This window comes from Ochotona curzoniae, unplaced genomic scaffold, assembly GCF_017591425.1.
Source record: "Ochotona curzoniae isolate NIBS_2020 unplaced genomic scaffold, NIBS_Ocur_1.0 scaffold_4505, whole genome shotgun sequence".
In the NCBI taxonomy this organism is placed as follows: Eukaryota; Metazoa; Chordata; class Mammalia; order Lagomorpha; family Ochotonidae; genus Ochotona; species Ochotona curzoniae.
Window position 1 is genome coordinate 3,783,303 of NW_024467118.1, and position 24,390 is coordinate 3,807,692.

General features: G+C 47.4%; 1 protein-coding gene across 1 annotated transcript in view; it reads right to left on the reverse strand.

Moving 5' to 3' along the window:
• The window catches only part of CLNK (cytokine dependent hematopoietic cell linker), an 80,301-nt gene that overhangs the window by 35,721 nt on the left and 20,190 nt on the right, over positions 1–24,390 (reverse strand). The window contains exons 5-9 of the mRNA XM_040966319.1: positions 21,592–21,733; positions 20,410–20,516; positions 13,604–13,649; positions 1,109–1,134; positions 888–907 (exon numbers count right to left, since the gene is read on the reverse strand). Coding sequence (XP_040822253.1) covers positions 888–907; positions 1,109–1,134; positions 13,604–13,649; positions 20,410–20,516; positions 21,592–21,733 — 341 coding nt within the window. The remainder of the gene's footprint in view (positions 1–887; positions 908–1,108; positions 1,135–13,603; positions 13,650–20,409; positions 20,517–21,591; positions 21,734–24,390) is intronic.

The following is a 24,390-nucleotide window of genomic DNA, read 5'->3' on the forward strand; positions in this document are numbered from 1 at the left end:
CAGAGCAACTCAGTCCATTTCAGAATTCCAAATGTTGGGATCATTCCTGTTCAAAAATGCAGATGAACGCCTTGCCCCTGCTCCCTGGTCGGGGCAGGTTTCGGAAGGGTTCCATACAACTGTACAGAAGCCTTATACTTTCCTATTCGCACCTGTTCTGGTTTGAGGACCCTGGGGAAAACAACAGTGAACATCCACTTATCCCATACTAGGAGACTGGAATTAAAAAAGAAAATATCTCCTAAGGAATATGAAAATGTTTGGAATACAGTGAGTGCCTCACTGATTTCCAAAGTACATCAGGCACTGTGGTAGATGCTGGTGTTGGCTTAACCTGCCTCCCTTCTGGTGGAGGGGAGAGCAGTGAGGCAGTGCTTGTCAGAGCATGGATGCTCACGGCATCACCTCTCAGTGTCGGCAGCCACATCTGTTGCTCTGGCCTACACATGTATATATGATTATCATAGCAGTTGCCTTCTATGATTGTAAGCATAAACACATGCGTTTACATGCACACACATGCAGTGTCTGACAAATTACAAGTCTCCACATGCGTATAGACATTGCTTGATTATTGTATATATATGTATTTCTATGCTATATCCTGGTCTTTTATGATCCCAGCCATGCCAAGTATGTTCCCATTTACAATTAGGCAGAGTTCTGTGCTAACGAAAGGGAGAGGATCAGAAAGAGGAGAAAAGAATTCATTAGGAAATAGTGAGTGAGGGGCTATTGAACTGTGAATGAGTGAATGGCTAAACAGCTGAAGGAAGGTTGGCTTAATCTGATCCATGATCCAAATCAAGTCTTTGTGTTTCTCTTTTGCGAGTGCTGGCGCTAGTCACGTGCATAAACAGAATGATGAGAACGGTTAACAGTCTTACCGGGGAGGCAGCAAGGGAGTCTGCAAAGGAGAGAGACCAGAAGTTACACTTGTTGTCCTTTGCGCAGAGGCAATGCTTGACAATCTCACAGTTTACAAACAGAAGCCACAAATCATGACCAAACTTCCAGGACGTGTTTTCCAAGTGATATCTAAGTCCCGTGTTGTCACATTTGCACTTCTGGGGTAAAGGTAACAGGTGTGTGATGATGGGGCTCCTACCTTATTCACCTTCATGGGTCTGTCTCCTGAAACACAAGCAATTGCATGAAAGTTAATCCCCTTTTTGGCAATGTCAATGATGAACCCAACAGTCATGAGATTTTGCTAGGTACCCAATGTCAGGCTAAACATCTCTATCTGCTCCTAATTGCTGTGTTAACAGGGAAATTAAAGGTGCAGAAGTCACCCATCTCTCCTGCCGTCCCATACTTGGCAAGTGGCAGAATGATATTTCATGGTGTGTGGTAGTTGTACAAATGCATTTCATCTCTTTAACTCAAGTTCCTGCCTGCTGTTCTCATGATTATATATATATAGTTATATATGATTATATATATATGACAATAGCATGAAAGAAAGAATGATCAAGACCTGTGTTTGAGGCTCCCTTTTTTGAATGAATGACAAAAATAAGTACAAACCAGGTCGGGGCATTTCTTGCAGTTTTTCCTTCCTGAGGTTTGTGTGTGGAAGCTTGGTCCAGCACAAGGGCATGTGGTGGGAAGGAGGTGGTGGCAACCTCAAGGGGCAGGGCACAAAGCGAGGTCACGGGCTCCAGGGCACAGCCCTCAGGGGACGAGGTGGGGACCAGGTGGGGGTGAGGTGGAATGTGGTGGGGATGTGATGGTGGCAACCTCAGGAGGCACAGCCTCCTGACATAAAGCGAGGTCACTCCAGGGCACAGCCCTCAGAAGGGACCACCCTAGTTGTAGCAGGACTGAGTAGGTTCTGATGAAAGTGCGTTCATTTTGTTTTATTTTTGACAGAGTGTGCTCCCTTCTGCAGGTAGTTCTCTTCCATCTCCCCCCGGGATGGTGGTGCAGACAGGGGTTACTTGTCAGGATGCCAACATGCTGCTTGGCCCTGCCACCTCTGTAGTTTGTGAAGTACCATGTTTAGTATTCTGTTACAGCATCCCTAAAAATGCCTGAGAAAAATGCTAACCCCAGAGAAGGACGTGGTATGACCTGGAACATTTCCCCCTGATTTCCCCCTAATTAACTTCAATCCTAAGATGATGATGGGCAGCTGCCCTGAGATAAGCATGGAACTAGGCAATGGGAAACACAGATACAGTGGGAGCCTTCCTCCAGATGCTCACAGCTGGCTCTGTTAGAGGTCAAGTTCTGGCTCTGGGACGTAACCCTGAAGATGCCAGGTACCGATTTGGTGGCCGGCTAGGACTTGTGCGTACATGCATGATGGATGTACATGTAAAACATGAGGAGCTTGTAAGAATTTCACGTAAAGAAGGGCGTGGGCTTGAAGGGACATATGAGAGTCAGAAATTAGTCTAGGCTGTCAGAAAAAGAAATTTCTTCCTGGAAGAAATGGTTCCCTCTGAGTTTCTTTTACAGTCTCTTACTGAACACAAACCTGATGATTTTAAAGGCTCTTCCAGGTCAAAAACTGTTATTTCATTGAATGCAGTCACCATTCATTCTATCTTTCCAGTTTAACAAAACAGCTTTTTAAATGGATAGGATAGCTTTGCATGAATTCCAGAGACTTTCATCTATTTTCTGTAAACAGAAATAATAGATGCTCATGGCTTCATAGAAACACAACATATGGCCCTGGATGTATTGCAACAACAGCGGCAACCCAGCTAATGGTAGAGCTTTGACTGTTGCAAAGCTATTAGAAAAAGGCTTAGGCCACATGATGCTTGCATCAAATGAGAAAACATAAGATAAATTTCTCTGCATTTCATCGTGTATCGGCTCTCGCTTCAGAGGTCCCTGGTGGACTGTCTAGTTGTTCACACTGATAACTTTTCCTGTAAATTGAGATACAGTCTTTCCAAGAGGCCGTTTTTCATAACTACCATGATGTCTATTGGGGAAAAATTCAATTCGTTGGAAAAAAAGCTCAATAAAGAGATTGAGTTTCTGTAATTCAATAGGAGCATCACATTTGCTGTTTTAAGAGATACCCGTCCAGTCCGCTTTGGTGGCTGTGAGTTTAGAAAACGACATCCATCTTGCTGTTATTGACTGTTGGAGCACACAGCATGAGCCAGGTGCTAGTAATACCTGAACATAGCGCAGCTGTTCCCATGTTACTAACACTCCAGGAGCAGGAGACAGAAAGGAAGCAGTAAGCGAGCAGTCACAGCTGGCGGCAGGTGCCACAACGGCAGCAAAGCAGCACAGGGTAGCAGGGAGAGGAAGGGTGGGGCTATGACTTCTGGGACAGGTGGAAGAGGGGTGTCTGGCTTGAGGAATGTGGGTGTGTGTGTCATGTGGTATCTGAGGGCACGTCATCTGCATTTCTGTGACGTGCCATGTGGATACATGGCACAAGCCCCGTGGGCACCCGGGGACCATGTCCTGTGTCTCTCTATGGGGAAGGGTTCCTGACAGAGAGTGCACAGGTGGGGGTGGGTAAGCCAGTATGGAGGTAAGGCCCGAGGTCTCGGTGAGGCTGAGGGGTGCTCTCGTCCCCTGGGGTCTTCTAAGCTGTGATAAAATTGACTTTTTATTTCACTGATTTCATGAGGTATGGCTGGCACTTAAAGATCTGGTACATCTCAGGAAATCTGGGATATGTGTACACCTCTGAAACCATCAGTGCCCTCAAGATGAAACATACCCACCCCCCAGTTCCCTCCTGACTCTATTATTATCATTATTGAGTGTCAGATCAACTCTGAGCAAGTTTTAAGTGTCCCCTGCAGAGTTTCCACAGGCTGGAGACTGGACTCAATCTGGGTTTTGCTCATGAGTGGAAGGAAGCCAATCACCTGAGCCCTCCCATCCCCTCTGCCCCCCAAATCTCAGCAGGAAGCTGGAGCAGTGGCTGGGGGCTGGGCACGGTGTCTTAAGCACTGAGGCAAGCACAGTTTCCATTGTGGATTTCTGATGCCCGTGGCTGTAGAAGGCCACACTTCTTTCTCAGTTCTCCACTCTGCTCCATTGTCTGTGCATTGGCTTTTATGCCAGTGTCACACTGCCCTGGTCACTCCAGTCCTGTAACACTACTCGATGCAGAAAATGAGATCTCTTTAGCATTGTGCCTCTTTCTCCTCATGATTTCTGGGACCACCCAGAGGTGCTTTGTCATCGAGGCGATTGTTTTCATATGCATTTCATGTGTCATGTGTCTGTGGCATCTTCTAGTGTATGTGTGGGTGGTATGTCAATGGCAGCATTGCATCTCTGACCGGGTGGGCATTTAGCACAGTAGTGCACACAGGACCTGGGACGCTTGCTCCTGGACCGGAGCCCCTGGGATGCCTGCTCCTGGACCGGAGTCCCTGGGATGCCTACTCCTGGACCGGAGCCCCTGGGATGCCTGCTCCTGGACTGGAGCCCCTGGGATGCCTGCTCCTGGACCGGAGCCCCTGGGATGCCTGCTCCTGGACCGGAGTCCCTGGGACTGAGTGCCTGCTCCTAGACTGGGGCCCCTGGGATGCCTGCTCCTGGACCAGAGCCCCTGGGATGCCTGCTCCTGGACCGGAGCCCCTGGGACTGAGTGCCTGCTCCTGGACCGGAGCCCCTGGGACTGAGTGCTGGCTGTGCTTCTGATCCTCCCCCCCGCCCCCATAACGCGCACCTTGGCATGCAGCACGTGACGGGTTCAATAGCTTGTGGGAAATCTGGACTGGCTCTTGGCTTGGGCCTGACCCAGCCCTGGCATTTGGGGAGTGAGCCCAAGGAGGGAAGATTTGCCTCTCTTTCAAATAAAATGCTCCCTGGTGGTGTCAGCCACGTCGGGTGTGTCCCGTGGCAACTACTGGTGCTGGTAACATGTACTTACTCCCTGTCTAGATAACCAGGGTCTTCGAGAGTACAAACATGGAGGGAACCTCGAGGATTTCAGAAGGAGAAAAACCCAGTCAAGCAAGCAGTGAGCCTGTCCACTGGCACATGGGTTTGATGAAGTTTGCACAATCTTGGTCATTTTTGGACCTTGTTCAGTAAGCACTAACAACTCAGGTGTTTGCAAAACTGATGAGGTTAGATTTGGAGCTGGAATTCTTGAGACTGACTGTTAAATTAGGAGACTTGGTGTTCTAACCAAGTACCTGTACCATTGCTGTTAAAGGTCCTTCTCAGAGTTCGCCGTTTCACTCTGAGAAGGCCGGCTGTGCGCCACCTGGTGGCCAGAGTGTAGTTAGCACTGTCTAGAGCCGATCTTGAGTTCTAACGCAGGGTGGACTTCATATCCACTACCCAAGTTACTGCCTTCAGCAGTATGTAGTGAGGTCTACAGCCCCGAATGAATCTGTATGCTGGCTGCAAAAATAAACCCACGAGTAAACAGTGCATTATTCAACTGCGTACATCAGCTATGGCAAAACAAAACTGGCACTACTCAAACACACACTCCCTGACTATTTTGCGTTTTCTTTGCTGTCTGCGTCATTCCCCTCTGCTGTACTTGTGGTGGGCATACTATGAGGTGGCATCTCTTCCCCACTGCACACTGGCGGGCTTGAAGCCTGGCATGGTGGGCATGTTTACACTATGGAAACTGGCAAATGCTACAGATGAGTGCTTGGCATCTTTCATTACTTGTCCAGGCTTAAGAAGGGGATCAGAAAGACACTAACACAACAGCTTACACTTCAAAGGGTGCTGTGTCTATAGGCATTATTTTGTGCAAAGTACGAAACTGGGGAAATAAGCTGCATAGTGTCCAGTCCAGGAACTGTGGCTGCCGCGTCCTTTGCAGCCACAGCTGGACTGCAGATACCAAGAGTTTGGCGAAAGTCAGAAGTTTTCGGTGAGAAGCCATTGGCTCTATGGGCTTATAATAAAGAGTAATGAGTCATTTTTTTTGTGATTTTAAATTATGTGCTGCATAGCCTCGTGTCAGTAAATCTCATAGAGGTGTTGCCTACACATGCACACGTGGCCCATCTGCCTGGGGTTGAATTTCGTGCTGTCGCTAAAGGACCCAGGGCTGTCAAACAAATAACTCAGGCTCTCTGAGCTTCTGAGTTGTCATCTGTGATGTAAGAGGGTTGCAGGGGCCGGCGTGGTGGTGAAGCGTGTTAAGCTGTGGCGTGCAACGCCTGCATCCCACATCCGAGTGCTGGTTGGAGACCCATCTGCTCTGCCTCCCCTCCAGGTCCCTGCTGATGCTCCTGCAAAGCAAATGGACAATGCCCAAAGCACCTGTGTTCCTGATGCCTGTGTGGGAGACCTGGAGCAAGAGAGGAAGAGACACAGGAGCATTCCTTCTGCCTGTTTTACTTCCCACTGGGGCTCCAATGGCCTCTTACATGTTGGGTCAGACTTCTACTCGGAGAATTTATTTACTGACAGGAGGGGCAGTGTCACAGTAAGGTTTCCATCAATGGAACCTTTGGAGCCAATCAAGTCGGGCTCTAAGTCTGTAGTAGGGTTCTCTCGTTGATGCTGGACAAGTTGCTTAAGCATTCTGGAATTTAGTTGCCATGTCCATGAAATGAAAATAGTGAGATCCATTTCCTTAGATTGTAGGATTAGTGGGGTTTTTTTTTTTTTTTTGGTTATCTACCACTGAATTTGTGCTAAATGCATGCAGTATGCTTAATCTATAAAATACTATTGCACAAATCAACACATTCAGAAACAGCATCAGTTGTGCAAGTAAAGCAATGGCCTTTACAGAAAGGGGGGTACAGCTTGCTCTCCCTCACAGTTACTGTGCCTAGGAGCTTTATGATACACCGAAAGGGAACTATTAAGATTTCGTGTGCTGGTGATTAATTATGGAAAAGTCAAAAGACACAGCTTGTGATCCAAATGGCTCCCAATGCGTATTTGGCAAGGCCTGTTTGAGAAACCTCTCCAAGTCTGCTGACAGCTCCAGAAATTAATTGCAGCAGCAGAGTAGAGCAACAAGTCTCTGGTTGTGGTGGGAAGGATTAAGTTACACAGCTCCAAAAGAGTGAGAGCAAACTTCTGCTCACACATCTCTCCGATGAGAACCGGAGAGTGCAAGTCCTCTGGAGTGTGCAGCCCAGCGGCTCTCTTCTTGAGTTAGCAGGGAGTATGGGATACATCTAGGGAGACAGCTTTCCTACTGACCCAAGGCACAGCAGGCCACTCGGCTGGCTGGGTGCATTTGTATGTGCGAATCACAGCCTTGAGTTCCAAAGGTGCTGGAGACCCTCGGCTTCCGCGGTTTCTCTGCAGGTGGGATGGCAAAGCCCCACAAGGCACACGGTTTGTCTGCATGAGATGGGGCAGAGACAACCCAGGCCTCCTCACTCGCTCCTGGGTGGGAGTGCAGCATGGGGAATGCATGCTGAGGACACGGGCTTGTCTAGGCAGCCTGCCCTGGCTCCCAGAGGAGAGGCAGTGCATTTCCAACATTACAGATGCGATGATGGATGGAGTTGCTGTCGTAAGCACCTCCCAGACATGCACCCTGCGCCTGCATTGCACCTCCCAGACGTGCACCCTGCACCTGCATTGCACCTCCCAGACGTGCACCCTGCACCTGCATTGCACCTCCCAGACGTGCACCATGCGCCTGCATTGCACCTCCCAGACGTGCACCCTGCGCCTGCTTTTGCTGTAGGGAAACTGAAGTTTCCCAAGTGAGCATCTCTGCCGTTGACGCGCTAGCCCATGTTGATTTAGTTATCTCTAGAAGGTGCCAAAACAGACGAAATGGAGCATAAGGTGGCTCAGTTCTTGGAGAGGCAGGAGAACAGAGCGCCTACTGTGGGACCTAGGATGTAGTGAGGAGCTGAACAGCCAGGCCACACAGTAGGTGCTTAGCTCTGTTGGTGGGATTACCCGGTCTTTTCTGTCCTTCAGAGGAATGAAAGAACAGATGGAAGATCTCTTGTTTGGTCTCATTCTCTTTTTCTGTCACTCTGCCTTCCAAATAAAGAAATAAATATTCAAAAAGTGGGATGGGCTGCCTGGGGGGTGGGTGCAGGGGCCTGTGCAGGGGTAGGGTGCGTCAGAAGGAGCAGGTGGGCGAGTGGATGCTGCAGCTACAGACAGCAGGCTCTGCCCTCTGCTGGTGTGGGCACAGCAAGGCAGGTGGGAGCCGCATGTGGGGTCCAGCTTGCCGGTCAGCCTAGGACGCCCACACTTTGGGCTGGAAGTGCTAAGTGGGCTCGGGCGGTTGATCCTAGTTAGCCCAAGGTTACAGAGCAGGAGGAGTGCTCCTTATTAACCAGTGTGGGCAAATGATGAGCGGTTTGGGAATGCCTTTGTGGCAGGGCTGTAGTTTCCTATGTGAGGATAGACCAGCATCCCGGAGTTCTGCAAGCTACTTGCATCTTCACTGGGCAAGTTTTGCTTCAAGGATACGGATTTACTTGCATTTCTGTTACTGAACACTTCAAAAAACACACAAAGATCATCTACCTGAAAGGCAGGATGATAAACAGGGATGGAGAGACTTTTCTCTGTGCTGTTCATTCTCTAAATGCCCGTTCACTCTGAATGTCTTGCTTTAAGTTTTTACACTTGCAGCTACTTTATATTTTTCTATTGGAAAATGTGTTTGCTACTTCAGGCAGTTTCCATGTTTTCTCTCTGTGTCATCATTTTCTCTGTGTGGCCGTGATGACAATGAATTGCCCTGAAGTCTCATTAAAGAATGATTTTACAAAGATTATGGAATGAATTACAAACTTTGCCTTTGTCATGTGTGATGCACGAGTTATGGCTGAAATAAGTTTAGATCTAAAACTCTATGAAATTTGTCCTGATCAACTGTAACCCAGGGTGCGCTGTCTTTAAGGTCTGGTGCCGTCTTGCCGTTTTCTGCCACTAGGGGACAGTCTCATCTACCAGCGCGGGTCTTGGTCTCACACTGCACAGCTGCCACCAGCGGGTGGATTGAATGTTGGACACTAGCAAGACCGGGACATTGCTAAAGTTGAATAAGCTGTTTCGGGTCTAGATTCCGACCACTCGTGGATGACTCAGTGGCTGAGCCTGCTTAGGCAACTCCAGACTTGATTCTCAATCCCCCAAATTCCTCTGAAAGCCCACTAATATTAAGGTCCTTTCATGGCATTTTGTGGAAATCTTTGCCTCTTTTTTCTTTTTTTAAATCAGACTCTCAGTTGCTTGTGTGTAATTTTCTCCCTTCTCTCTCTCTCTCCCTCTCTCCTTTTTCCTCCCTCCCTCTCTCTCTCCCTCTCTTTCTCTTTCCTTTCCTCTTTCTTTTACATGACCCACGCCCTTTTTGTAGATGCCTTGATTTGCGTGGCATGGCTGATGTGGGGTTTGGGCTGGGGTCTCCTCTGTGACGGAGAGCCACGCTCGTCAGTCCCTGTGGGTGTCAGCCCCCGTGGGTGTCAGCTCCCGTGGGCGTCAGTTCCCGTGGGTGTCAGCTCCCGTGGGTGTCAGCTCCCATGGGTGTCAGTCCCGTGGGTGTCAGTCCCCGTGGGTGTCAGTCCCCATGGGTGTCAGCTCCCGTGGGTGTCAGTCCCTGTGGGTGTCAGTCCCCGTGGGCGTCAGTCCCCGTGGGTGTCAGCTCCCGTGGGCGTCAGCTCCCGTGGGTGTCAGTCCCCGTGGGCGTCAGTCCCCGTGGGTGTCAGCTCCCGTGGGCGTCAGCTCCCGTGGGTGTCAGTCCCCGTGGGCGTCAGTCCCCGTGGGTGTCAGCCCCGTGGGTGTCAGTCCCCGTGGGTGTCAGCCCCGTGGGTGTCAGTGCCCGTGGGTGTCAGCTCCTGTGGGCGTCAGTTCCCGTGGGCGTCAGCTCCCGTGGGTGTCAGCTCCCGTGGGTGTCAGCTCCCGTGGGTGTCAGCCCCCGTGGGTGTCAGCTCCCGTGGGTGTCAGCTCCCGTGGGTGTCAGCCCCCGTGGGCGTCAACTCCCATGGGTGTCAGCCCCGTGGGCGTCAGCTCTGGCTCTGCAGGCAGGAGAAGCCGTGGGGGCAGGAGTCACGGGGTCCCTGCCTGCACACAGGTGCCTTCGGAGCTCTGCTTACTGCTAGCGCTTCACCATAAACGACCAGCACTGGAAATACTTTGCCTCTCAGTAAACTTTTACCCATTTCTAAGGAAAAAAACACATGTCAGGCTTCAGGGAAGATAAGCTCTTGAAAGCTGATGGTTTCCAGATAATGTCAGAAGATGATTGCAAGAGAGATGACATGAAATGCACATTAACATAAATCTATAATTGCCCAACTTGATGAAAAATATCACCAGAAAGCTCTACTGTTGCTCAACCAACCAATATGTTTTTCCTACGACATTTTGGGAGAGTGAATAAATGATCTGAGAATGTGTTTGCATCAGAAATACAGACTGGGAATAAACACATAAATCATCCCAGCATTTTCCAGCAAGATGCCTGATCCTAAAATGGGGCATTCGTGTTAGTTTCTCTCCTAGCTTCCTGTGCGCCCTGGAGGGCAGTGGAACAGGAGAAGCTGGGAAGAAAGCAGCTCTTGAGGAAGTTTTCCAGCAGGTGCCTGGCCCCGTGAGCCTTGGTCCAACAGCACTCCCTCTGCCCTCCGCCTGGTGTTCGTGCGTCTCCTGCGAAGCAGACAGCTGCTACCTCAGGTCGGTGCGCTGTTTCTATTGCTTTTTCTGGGGAATCGGTTTGCCTTTTCTTGTTGTTGTCACAAATTAATGTCACATACAGGAGATTGCATCTCTTTTTGCTTAGGTGACCAGGAAGCTCAGAGGCCAGCTATGGTTTGATTTCAGTAGAATTTTGAGGACCCTAACTTTTATCTTTATCATTATTCTCTACCTGGATGTTCTCCATGATTTTTTTTTTTAGTCTCTTCTGTTTTGCTGTTCAAGTCTGCTCTGTTAACTGTCCTCGTGAACAGAGGCAAAGTAAAGCCATAGGCACAGCTGGCTAGCAGACAGGCTGACGTGTGGAGTAGTGGCTGAAGGGAGGGTGTCCACAGGGAGCTGACAGAGGAGCGGCCTACGACTGTCTGTGCTGGCCCCTCCTCAGGGACACCCCGGATGCACACCTGTGGCACTAGAGGCCCTGGAGTTTGTGCACCCATCTCTGCCAGGAAGACAGGAAGGCTTGCTTTACACATGCGCTGTGGATTTCTAAGAACAGAAATCAAGTTCTGGGGCTTCTGAAACTGTCACTGGGTGTAAGTATTGCAGAGGAAAGGTTAGCAAAGTGGCTGTCCTTGAGTGAGACAGGTGGAATCTGAGAGACTGCAAAGGGTATGGATGGGTAAGGGAGAGCGCCCGATGCTCTTCCCACAGCAGGCGGCACCCTCTACCTGTGCTGGCACACTGCAGGCGGCACCCTCTACCTGTGCTGGCACACTGCAGGCGGCACCCTCTACCTGTGCTGGCACACTGCAGGTGGCACCCTCTACCTGTGCTGGCACACTGCAGGCGGCACCCTCTACCTGTGCTGGCACACTGCAGGTGGCACCCTCTACCTGTGCTGGCACACTGCAGGTGGCACCCTCTACCTGTGCTGGCACACTGCAGGTGGCACCCTCTACCTGTGCTGGCACACTGCAGGCAGCACCCTCTACCTGTGCTGGCACACTGCAGGTGGCACCCTCTACCTGTGCTGGCACACTGCAGGTGGCACCCTCTACCTGTGCTGGCACTGCAGGTGGCACCCTCTACCTGTGCTGGCACTGCAGGTGGCACCCTCTACCTGTGCTGGCACACTGCAGGTGGCACCCTCTACCTGTGCTGGCACACTGCAGGCAGCACCCTCTACCTTTGAGACCGCAGCTAGCACTCACTGCTCTGTCTGTCTTCTCTAACCATGACACAGGAGGGCAGGCGCTTACATCCTGTCCCAGAGCTGGGCGTGGCAGGGCCCAGCTCCTCCCTTTGTTTTGTCCACCCGCCCCCTGCTTTCCCTGCCAGGGATCCTCTCCATTGCCTTCTTTTTATTAAAACAAAACCCCTGAAAAATCCACCTTTGCTGGTTCCTTTTCATTTATTAGAGACATTCCGCTTAGTGAAATCAGAAACTGACATTTAGGATTCGATGGTCGCTTTCACTCCTCGCCTGAATCTTTGAAACAGTGCTCTGTCTTTTCACTCGGTGAACATGTGGTTAAGGATGCATTAAGCCCATGAAGTCATGTTTATAATTATAAAGTGAAATTATGTTTTTGCAAAAATTAAATGTGAAAAAAGGAAGGAAGGGGAGAGTATTGAAGGGGTAGGGAGGGCAGAGCGGTTATCATCTTAGAATTGCATCTATTAAGTAAGTGAAATCCATTCTGATTATGTTAATAAGAGTTATAATAAGAGTGAGAAAGGGAGGAAGACATCTTCTGTCTGCCGGTTTACTCACCAGTGTCTGCAGCAGCCGGGGCTGGGCCGGCTCAAAGCCAGGAGCCTGAAACTCGATGCAGGTCTCCCACATGAGTGGTAGAGACATGCGTACTGGAGCCATCGCCTGCTGTCTACAAGCACGCTCATTGGCAGGAAACTAGAGTTGTAGGTGGAGGAGCTGGCACTCAAGAGTGGGCGCTCCTGGTATGGGGTACAGTTCTCCCAGGCAGTGTCACCATGCCCCACTACGCCCTTCCTCTGAGACAGTGACCAATGCAGTGACCGCTCTTTTCTGATTGGATCCAAGCCCCAGCAGGAGGGCTGAGGGCATTTAGACAGAGAGGTGGAATATGTTGCCCCTTGGCTTTTGTGCTGGGAGGGCCCATGACCTAGGTTGCTACTGTATTGAGGTGGTACTTTCCTGTGGCTTTGGGCTCAGGGATAGTGACAGCACCATTACAGTGAGCTGTGGCTCCTGCACCCCCTCCATTCTTCCTCTACACTCCACCCATCTCAGTAAATAGTTCCTCTGAAGGGACTTCCTGAAATGATCCTAATTGGCATGTGTCTCTTGTGTGCTGGTGGGAGCTGCTGTATTTCCTCTTTAAAGAAAACGTGGTGTTGGTGAGATACGGAACATAGCAGTGACCACATAAAGGTGAGGTTGATGTGTTCCAACTTTGGGAAGTGGGTATCATTGTCGTCTTTTCCAAAAGCACATTGTAAGTAGAGGTGAGGGTGTGGGAAGGCACGGGCCGGTTAATGCACATTGTAAGTAGAGGTGAGGGTGTGGGGAGACACGGGCCGGTTAATGCACATTGTAAGTAGAGGTGAGGGTGTGGGGAGGCACGGGCCGGTTAATGCACATTGTAAGTAGAGGTGAGGGTGTGGGGAGGCACGACCAGAGAGGCCGTTGGCAGACACGGGCCAGTTCGGTGCTGTTTGCTCGCTTCTAGTCATGTTTCCAGTGCGAGTGAAGCTGATTATCTGCTTTCAGCTCATTTCTATCTTTTCATTTTCAAACTGAGTTTGTCTTGCCCAAAGTGTTAGAATTCGTTGTCATATTAATTAATCTACATTTTGAAGTTGGCTTCCTGTTGTGACATTGCTAGGCATGTGCCCACAGAGCTGGCATAGTTCCATGCGCTCTAAGGTGTAAGACGTGTGCTTCTGTCTGAAGGTGTCAGCCTGTTTTCGGAAGGGTAGTTCAGTAGGACCCCTTCTGTTAGGTGACTCAGACTGTAAACAAAATTAGAAGGTGATCTCCTTAGAACGTAAATGTTCCCACGCTCATGATTCTTACCTTTTATGGGATGGTTTCTGGTGTCCTTGGAAATAGGTTTGTTGACCTGTGGGAGACAAGGTGGAATTGTTAGCTCTTACATTGAGCCAATACCCCATCTAGTGTCCAGCCATTCTCATCATCTTGGGGGTTCATTCTCAAAATAGAGACCCCAGTTCTGGGCTCACCCTTCTTACACGCAGCCCTATTACATGGTTGGCCAACAGTTACTACCTTTAAGCATGTGTGTGCACCACTGCTGAGGGAGGGTGCAGCGCCCCACCTGCTATTCCTTGTTAGACCCCTGGGATTGGGATGCAGCTCAGCCTCTCACTGCTGTGCATCTCTGGGAAAGGCAGTAGGCAGATGGAGTTTCAGGTCCCCCACCTTTGTAAACAGGGAGCCTACTCAGGCAGTTTACCTCATTGGCTTGTTTTGGAGATTAGTAAAACAGGCTACTTCAGAAAGCTCATGGAAAGCTGAATTAAAAGATGTTTATTTTGGGGCTCAGCATGAGAGCTTAATGGCTAGATCTTCACCCTGCAAGCAGTGGGATCCCATGTGGGCACCAGTTTATGTCCTGCTGCTCTACTTCCCATCCAGCTCCCGCCTGTGGCCTGGGAAAGCAGCAGAGGACAGCCCAAAGCTTTGGGACCCTGCACCTGCGTGGGAGAACTGGAAAAAGCCCCTGGCTCCTGGCTTTGGATCAGCTGAACTCTAGCCATTGTGGTCATTTAGGGAGTGAACCAGTGGCTGGAAGATCTTTCTCTCTGTCTCTCCTTCTCTTCATAAATCTGACCTGTCTGTTCAATAAAAATAGATAAATCTTTAGAAAGATAAAGATGCTTATTTTGGTGCAAAATGTTGAAGCTCATATACAGTTTTTTTTTCCCACAGTAAGCATTTGGCATGAATTTATTGGAATCTCTACAGATGCATAGATTTTGTTTGTTTTGGCATCAAAAGATACTTGTCTTTTAGTTCCATTCTTCCACAATTTTATAAAGTCCTTGATCCTGATAAGGTATGTGGAAGTGACCAAGCAATCAGGTCAGAGTCCAGTTCCCCATGTCTGTCTGAAGTGGGATTCTGTCTCCACTGGAGGTTGGCTCGAGTTGTCTCATCTTTGAGATGGATTTGAGCCAAATCTGATTGCACACATGATGGGCGGGTCACAGACACAGTTGCACTAATTCTAAGTGTCATTATTAAAAACCCAGAGCAGTGCGAAGGGCTGTGTAACCGGAAGACCCGTGGGGAGAAAGCTCTCCATTTTCTCTGAAAGCCTTTGAGCCCAGGTCCACCCTGAAGTCCTCGGGTGGCTCTGCACTAAGCTGAGCTGGCCGTGGATGGAGGTCGGCCACTGCTGTCTCCCATCGGCCACAGGGCTGTGCTCACACCCGGGAAGGTCGTAGCCATTTTCCTCCTCCTCAAATGGGTCAAGAGCTGGGCATTAGGACTCGACTTTTAAATGTGGTTATATTTTTTCATTGCCTCACCAATTTTTGTTGAGACTTATTTGTTTTTATTGCAAAGTCAGATATACAGAGAGTAGGAGAGACAGAGAAGAAAATCTTCCATTCACTGATTCACTCCCCAAGTGTCTGCAATGGCCAGAGCTGAGCTGATCAGAAGCAAGGAGCCAGGAGCCTCTTCCAGGTCTTCCACGTGAGCACAGGGTCCCAAGGCTTTGGACCATTTTTGATAGCTTTCCCAGACTACACGCAGGGAGCTGGATAGGAAGTGGGGCTGCTAGAATAAGAACTGGCACATATGGCATGTGCAAGGTGAGGACTTTAGCTGCTAGGCTACTGTGCTGGGCCCTGCCTCATCAATTTCTAATGACTCCAGAGTTAGCTTGTGGGGGACTGGAGGAACCAGTTAATGTTCCTACGACCCTCACAACTTTCATTCCTGCCTGTGTCTGATGCACACGGTGGCTCTCTCATCGCTCCTGCCTCTCCCTCCATTGCTGGCCTGGTCACAGGGACAGAAAGGGTTCTCCATGGTCTCATCTTAGGCGGGCCTGCACACTCAGGGTCTTCAGACAGGGCTTCATCGGTGCTCTGACAAGCACCTTATGCTTTGGCAGCCAGATTCATGTTTTGAGTCTTCTGGATTTTCCCCACGAGGGTCTTTGGGTGTCTCCCCTCTGATAGTGTAGGATGTTGGCTCAGGGGTGTTTCCGCTTTTTCTCCTGGACGACTACTGTTTTCTATCACCTAAATGTTTCTGAGTGCCTTTAAGGTAGTTGCAGCCAAGTTAACAAGGAGTTACGGGTGCTTGGACCCTACAGGAAGCCTCAGATCTGCACCATTACAGGGGCATTATCCCACAGGGTTTTTAATCCTGGCATAACAAATTAAGCTTTGTACCTGGGTAAGTCTATATTGTAGACTCACATCATGCTTAGCATTCTCATCTTCTAGCTAAAAAGATGTAAGTGGCACTCCTCTAGTCCCATCAACCACACACCTGCAGAGCTTTCCTAAGCATCTCCATTGGAGCCAAACTCCCCCATAAATATGGATGACTGTTACATGTCAATCAAACTGTTTTTGTGTGGAGAATCACTGATGGCAATGCAACCTGCTAGGTATGGGAAAGACCTTGCTGATCCTTGTTTGCTCCGGAAGCTGCAGTGGGCCACACTCAGCCAGGCAGCCCTTGGCTCCTTGCTCCCCGGGCTCACCTCTTCCCTCGCACAGCCAGTCTGGGTCTCTGCTTCCTCCATTAGGCTGTGAGCACTGACACATGGCCGTGCATGTGGCACTGAGCACAAAACACGGTATGCGGGAGGTTAACTAGAAGGGTGACCAGTACTTTAGAGTAAGGTCATTGTAACCAGGCTAAGGAGTGTAGATAAGAACTGCACTCTGTTCATGTCACAGGTAATTTAATCTCAACATAACTGTATAGAAACGGCAAGAGCAAAATATAATACACCTGCCATGAAAATGTGATTGTCTTTCCCAAACATTGACTACAAAGCAAAATCCCTGATTTACCTGAATGAAGACAAAGTTCTTGCTTAATTTATAAGCCTGTTTCTGTCTTGGTCTCCCCATCCTTTTGGTCATGTGATTTCATTTTTACCCTAGTTTCAGTGCAAAATGACCTAGCTAAGGTGAGGAATTTCTAAAAAAATTGTCATCAGCTACAAAACCAGATCAAGTTGAATGCCCTTTGTATGAAATACTTGGACCCAAAAGCGCTTAAGATTTAGAGATTTTGAAATATTTAGATAGATTTTATGGTAGAGTATTCCTAATCCAAAAAGCTTCAAAATTCGAAATATTGAGTATTAATTGGGTACTCAAAAAGTTGTAGATATCAGAGTTTTTCATATTTTAGATTTTTGGATCAGACATACACAACCTGTGAGAAGGCACACAAAATAAGAGAGGAAAGCGCCCTACCTGTGAAAAGGGAGTGTTAGTACTGTCTAGGGAAAGCAGGGGTTGGTTTGTGAGATGACCATTCATTTTCTCCTCCTGTGCCACCAGGCCAGCCGCTGGTCCAACCCCTGTGAAATCCTGTGTCCTCTGACCATGCTTTATTCGCCTGTGCTAAGTGACAGAGCAGTGCCTGTGGTGGTACCCCATCTGTAGGTTCTGGTGATAGAGCAAATTAGAGAGTGGGAGAACTTTGAAGGTGGAGCTGAAGGCAAGTTTCCATGTGAACGGAAGTTGAACTGGGGGCAGGAGTAGATCATCTACCAACGGCTGTTCATCTTCCATGGTTGAGAGCAGGTGATTGGCAGTTTGTTTACCTGTTTCTCTAATTTCTGTTGAGAGCCTCATGTACAAAGGAGCAGTGGCTAGGGCTAACATAATCTGTCTCTTTAGAGAGATGTCCCTTGACTGCCCTGAGCTCTCCATGTAGTACCACAGAGACAGGGAAGACAGGGGAGGTTCAGATAAAAGGCCCAGAGCTCATAAGACTGAAAGCAGTGTATTGCAGGTGATGTTCATTTGATCAGGTTGTGTCAAGGCTGAAGAGCCATTCATTCACTCAGTCTAATCTCTATTGAGAATGTCTTTCCTTGGTCTATTTTACTCTGTTTTCATTGTGTTTCCCAAGCTCATATCACCTGCCATGTTGCCCATCAATTTTTCATTTGCATGTGTCTCATGTTTCATGAGAGCAGGGACTTTCTGCTTAGCTGTCCCACAGAGTATGTATAGGGTCTGATCCTGGCAGGTACCTGGAGACATTTCTTAAATGAAGTGTTTAGCTTGGTGGCTAGAATTGAATATCTGTTGAATTGCCATCCTTTGTCATCTTCTCTCAATCTCTATGAACTTGAAATGCCTTCTGTGTAAGTGGCATTGCTTAGCACAATTTGTGCTTTCTTTTTTTTTTTTTTTCAAGATTTATTTGTTTTTCATTGGAAAAGCAGATTTACAGAGAGAGGGAGAGACAGAAATATCCTTCATCTGCTGGTTCACTACTCACATGGCTGCAAGGCCAGAGCTGAGCTGATCTGAAGCCAGAAGCCTTTTCCAGGTTTTGTACACTCCCTAAGGCTTTGAGCTATCCTCCTCTGCTTTATCCAGGCCATAAGCAGGGAGCTGGATCAGAAGTGGAGAACACAAACCAGTACTACATAGGTGGAGGGTTAGTCAGCTGAGCCAATGCACTGGTCCCTGTACTTTTCTTTTCTTGTATCCTAGAGTTTAAATGTTTGTCCTTTCCAAAGTCATGTTGAAACTGAGTTGGCATTTTAACAGTGTTAAGAGGTAGGAACTTTAAGTTGTTTGTTTCCTTTAAGAAACAGGGAGAGAGACATGCATACAGACTCTCATCCAGTGGTGTCTTGTCTGCTGGCTGAGCTGGGCTGAAACAGAGCGAGAAATCCAACCCTGGTGGCTCACCTAAGTGGAAGAGACACGATAGCTTGAGCTGTTACTACTTTCTTCAAGAATTTACACTGGGAGGAAGCCAGAGCCAGGGCTGGGATCAAGCACAGGTGCGCCCCTGTGGTGTGAGTGCATCTTAGCCATTGGGTCAAGTGTCTGCCAGGAGAAGTGGTGAGGCTTCAAGAGGTAACTAGGCCATGAGGACGCCACCCTCAGGAATGAATTAATGTTTGATGGTGGTGAATTCATTCCCAGGGGAGTGGGTTTGTTATAGAGGCTGGGAGGTGGGGTTAGCCTTCTACCCTGTGATAGCATCTGCTGTGGCTTGAGGCCACAGAAAAGCCCAAACCAGATGTCAACTCGTGTTCTCAGCTTGGCCTTCAGGACTGTGAGCTGTAGACCTCAGTACTCAGGGCCACTTATTCTGTTGTAGCACAAAACAGATGAAGGCATTGCCAGTGTTCACAGAAAAACTTTGATGGAATACCAGTGTGAATGAATCATACACAAGAAATATTGCAAGTATTCAAGAGTCTATTCATATGTACTAAGGAGTGTGGTGCAAGAAAAGATATTGGAGCCAGTGTAGTGGCAGAGCAAGCTGGTCCTCACCTGAGGTGCTGGCATCCCTTATGGGCACTGATTCTAGTCTGGGTTGCTCTACTTCTGGTCTAGCTCCCTGCTTGTGACCTGGGAAAGCAGTGGAAGATAGCCCATGGCCTTGGGCCCATTCATTCACATGGGAGACCCAGAAGAACCTCCTGGCTCCCAGCTTTGGATTGGCTTCGTTCTGTTGTTGCGGCCATTTGGGGGACGGTGAACCAGTGGATGGAGGATTTCTCTCTGTCTCTCCCTCCCCACACCTACTACCCCATAACTCTGCCTTTCAAGTGAAAATAAATACATCTTCAAAAAGGAAATTAACAGTGATTTTTAAAAAAGTAACAGTTGGTTTGGAGGGGAGTCCTATGAGGTGGGTAGTCCCATATGGGGCTTCTGAGAGGGTAAACTGAGAGGAATTTTCAGAAGGAAAATTTCACAGTATGTGCCGGTCTTTAAAATGTTTTCACTCTATGATTAAGTAAAATAATAAAAGAAATCATGTAGAGGTGTATGATACATCTATAAAAATGACACCTGTGAATTCTAGTGTGTCACATAGGGAACTATTTTATAGCCAGAGCCCAGTGTGAAAAAATCCTCCTGTGTGAAGGATGGATGGATTTGTGAAATTCTTCATTCAGTGGGACATTAAGACTGACTAAAACATAAGTTAACATATATATTATCTCAAAATTATGCCTAAAATATTTAATTAAAAACTAAAATCCATAAAAAATAAGATACTGACATAAAATGCATCAAAATGTTGTAATTAATGACCCTGTGATCCTGGGAGAATTTATTAATCAGTATTTTATGCATTTCTTCCTTAAGAAAGTCAAACATGAGCAGGCACTTTATTAAAACTAAAAATTTCTTCTTATATCTGCTTAGAATATTTTATGAGATATTAATCAGCTAAACAGATATTTTCATAAACAGCCTTTGGAAAGACGCATGGTGAGACTTCTCCCCATGCCGTCAACGGGGAGAAATCGTGTAACTGACTTATTTGCACACAACAGGCAGTTGGCAGTGCTGGTCTGAGCATCCGTGTGAAATGTTAGTGTTATCAGATTGGAGTTCAGATTTCTGTTCTCAAGAATAAGTAAGCATTGGATGAGAGGCCTGCAAAAGTCGTTAGCTTCCTGCCTGACTCATGGCACATTTTCCACAAGTGGGCGTTCTCTTTCCTTCTAGATGCTTATTCTTTGGAGTGGTGGAGCTGTCAGTGCTGTGAGTCAGCGGCTCTTTGTCCACTGAGCTGGACCTGCTCATCCTCCAAGGAGCTACCTTGGGGAAGAAGGGCCGATTAGGAAATGCCCCGCATGCGTATGGTTCAAGGGTTCCCCCCTTACTCACTTCTTCCAGTCCTGTCCGTGGATTCCAGGCTTGCCCCTCCGTGGGGATGGGGGTCTTGGCGTTTAACAGGGTGGAAGGATGTACTGCACCCTTGAAATAGCGCGTATCTGTGCAGAGAGACAAATGTGAACAGCAGTGCCTCATGTAGACTTGGCACACTCCAGTTTACAGCATACTTGCGCATTCACAAATGAGTATGAGGTTGGAAATTCTATTTTCTCTTAACAGATGAGAAAACAGTGGTGTGAAGGGCACATGTTACCCTTTTAGTGCATACAGTCAATGCCAAGGCATTGAACACCCTCGACTTTGTCTATCTCAGAAATTTCTGATCTGTCAACATTACGTCACACCATACTGCATCTTTGAGAAATCTTCCTAGACTCCATTCACTCCTGCTGCGCCCTTGGTCCTTGTTTCTATAACATGCCGGATGCAGTCTATCAAATGTACCTGCTGACTGATTCCTACCATTAAATGGTCACCTGCCTGAGGTCATGCGTTAGGCTGTGTCTTTGTGTCCCTTCGTCAGTCCTGGAACAACACAGCTATTTAACAAATACTTGTTGAATGTATGAACCAAAGACTATTGCTTTTGTTTAAGACGATTCACTTCAAAGCAGTTTCTGTAGATTTATTACAGCTGGCCTGGCCTTTAACATTACAAATGCTTCCTTTTTAATATGTTTTAATAAGGTTTAGGGAACCTCCTGAAGTTTCCATTTGTACCAAATTCCATTTGGGTGTGGAATTATAAGTTTTTCTTACCCTTAACCAGTGAGACTTTTCTGCCATGTCCTAAAACTGCCTACAAATGAACCAATCACATTGAAGATCTTCCTTTCTCTTTGTTCCACCATGAGCTCCATCGTAACATTTCCCATGTTGCCCACACTCTTACTGGGGAAGGACCTTGAGAAAAGAGGGCCAGCAGTGACGGGGCTCTGGCTCTGTGTTAAAAGCACACCTGCCTCACACGTCACATGCAGATCATAGGCCCTATACAAACTCTATGTTTTGGATAAGGGGCGTTTTAGGGACTGACTAAGGGTCACAAAGCTGGTAAGCCATGGAGGCTTTTAACCCAAGGCTGTTGAACTTAGACTCTGCCCCAGTGATTACCTTGCAGCGTCACAGCACAGACACGTTTCTCTAGGCTTGAGGCCGACCCCCAAGTGGTACCTGCATATTCAGAATCCTTTATGGGCCTGGCTGGTAGTATTTTTGATGATGGCCATACGTCTACCACGTGAAGCTCAGGGTCTTCATAGGCATCGTCACTGTGGCTTCTCACTCCATCCAGGACTGTCCCAAAGGTCCTTTCCTAAATAATCATGAACATTTGCATAAGTGCCGACAAACAGAGCATGCAGGAGCAGGTTATCATCAAGTTATTTAACTTCAGCTTGAAGATGCAAGCATGTGGGGCCAAGCCCTACCTCTGACACTGATATCCCAAATGGGCATAGATGCTGGTTGCTGCAGCTCCACACTGGAGCCAGCTCCCTGCTAATGTACCCAGAAAGGCTGTGAAAAATGTTCCAAGCTCACGGTCCCCAGCTCCTGTGTGGGAGACCTGGGGGGAATTTCTGTTGTTTGGCTTCAGTCTGGTCCAGTCCTGGCCATTGTGGCTACTGAAGTGAACCAGCAGTTGGAAAATCTCTCTTTCTTTGTAACTCTGTCATTGAGAGAAATAAATAGACTTGAAAAATTCATTTCTTTTATTTGAAAGTCAGAATTACAAAATGAGAGACAGAGAGATTCTTTTCGTCTGCTGGTTTACCTTGGGAGGCCACAGTGGCTGGAGCAGGGATGGTCTGAAGCCAGGAGCCAGAAGCTTCTTCCAGGCACAAGGGCCCAGAAATTGTGGTCATCTTCTGCTTTCCCAGGCACATTCTCAGAAGGCTAGCTTGAAAGTGGAGCATCCAGGACTTGAAGCAGAGCCCATGTAGGATGCTGGTTCTGTAGGCAGCAGCTTTCCTTGCTACAGCACAATTCAGGCCCCAAATAAAAACTTTTTAAAAATAAATATTTAAGAGTCTGAAGCCTAGGTTCTTACACAGATATATAATACTTACACCAGTTAGAATTCTAAAGTTGTTGTCTGCATATTCCTATCTCTTTTTATTTAATCAGTCCTGTGAATGGACACCGGGAGTATAATTAAGGTTACTAATCAGCTGACTTTAAAATGGGGGATTATCCTCAAAGACCTGACTAGGTCCACATAACACCCAGGCCCTTAAAAACAGAAAGGCGATCTTTTTGCAAATGAGGTGGCATCGAAAGAATAAACCCCAAAGAATCCACTAAAATGCTCATAATTTAGAATAAATTCTTCAGCAAAGTTGTTAAGAAGCAGGCTCCATACTATTCAAGACTCAGTTGTGTTCTTTATATTAGTAATAGCAATTTGCATTTTATGTACTAATAGTAGCAAAATGTGTTAGCAAAAGTACTAGTGAGAATAAGATACTTCAGAATCAATTTAGGAAAAGAAGTGAAAAACAGTAAGCAAAAAATGAAAAACCCCATTGAAAGTGATTTAGAAAGACAGCAGCATGCCCCAGCTATCCCAACTTGGGGAACTTAGCCGAAGGAAACGAGACCTGCCTGAGAAAGGGATCTGTAATCCTCTACTTACAGCAGCACAATCTACCATGGCAAAGACATGCAAACAACCGGAGGCCCACCCAAAGAGGAGAGGCTAAAGAAACTGGCACATCTACTCTGTGGAATACTACTCAGTCATTTAGTCTCTGTTGTTGATGTGGCTTTGTGGCTTTTATGACTTTTCCTTCAAGGGGATTATAGTAACTGTGCAGAAGAGACCATCACACACAGATGTGATGATGCAATGCAGTGTGCAGCTCTACTTCCAAATCAAAGATGGACTCCCAGTAAAACTGTTGAGTGTATCTTGACAAAGGGAAAACAAACACATTACTCAATGAAAAATCATGTTCACGGAGAGATGACTTAAGTTTGTTGGGAAGGGATCCTCTTCAAATTGATAAGCAGATTCAACAATCCAAGTCCTCCCCAGCACCTTTTTTTTTCTTGCAGAAATGGACAAGTTAATCCTAACGTTAAGTAAGAACACACAGAATTATGTTGGAAAACAAAAGAATACATTTGGAGAACTCCTCTTGTTGATTTCAATGGCTCCTCCTCCTTAATCAAGACAATGTGATCTTAGCATTAAGACAGGTACAGAGATCACCGGACTGTAACGGAGTCCAGCAATGAAGCCCCCCGTTCATTAAGGTCAAGGAATTCTGGAGGGTTCAGAGTGGGCAAAAAACTGTCTTTTCCACTGATGGCCCCGGGACAGCTGGATAGTCCATGCATAAGAGTGAAGCTTGAATCCTTTTAACTGACACATAAGAAATAGCCCATAGTCAGTTATGGTGTAACAATACTATGTTAATACATGTATTTATTGTATAATAATAGTAATGAGGGAAAAACAACCATCTTCTTAAACATTTATCATTGCTTATGGTGAAAACATTCAAAAAGCATCCTTCTAGCTTTTCTTAAAAAGGAAAAACAGTATATTATCATTACACACATAAAAAATTACATTTAAACGGGTCATATATCTCAATGTAACAGCTGAAATGATAAAACTTTTACTAAAAAACATGGAGTAAATCTTCACAATTTGGCTCAGGCATTGATTTCTTAGATATGACAACCAAAGTGTAAGCAATGAGATGAAAAACAGATAAACTGGATTTAATTAAAATGGCAAACTTCTGTTATCTAGGAGACCCTCCCACAAACGGGCAGCAAGCACAAGCAGAGATGGTGGAAACGGATAGCTGGAATTTTCCAAGGAGAAAAGGGTAAGTCACTGGGGGCCAGGGCAGAGCAGGACCATCTGCATGGATGTGTCCCCAGCAGCTGGGCATGATGTGATCTCAGGTGGCGCTTGTCCCTAGGGAGCGGAGTTCTCCTATGTGACACTAAGTGGAA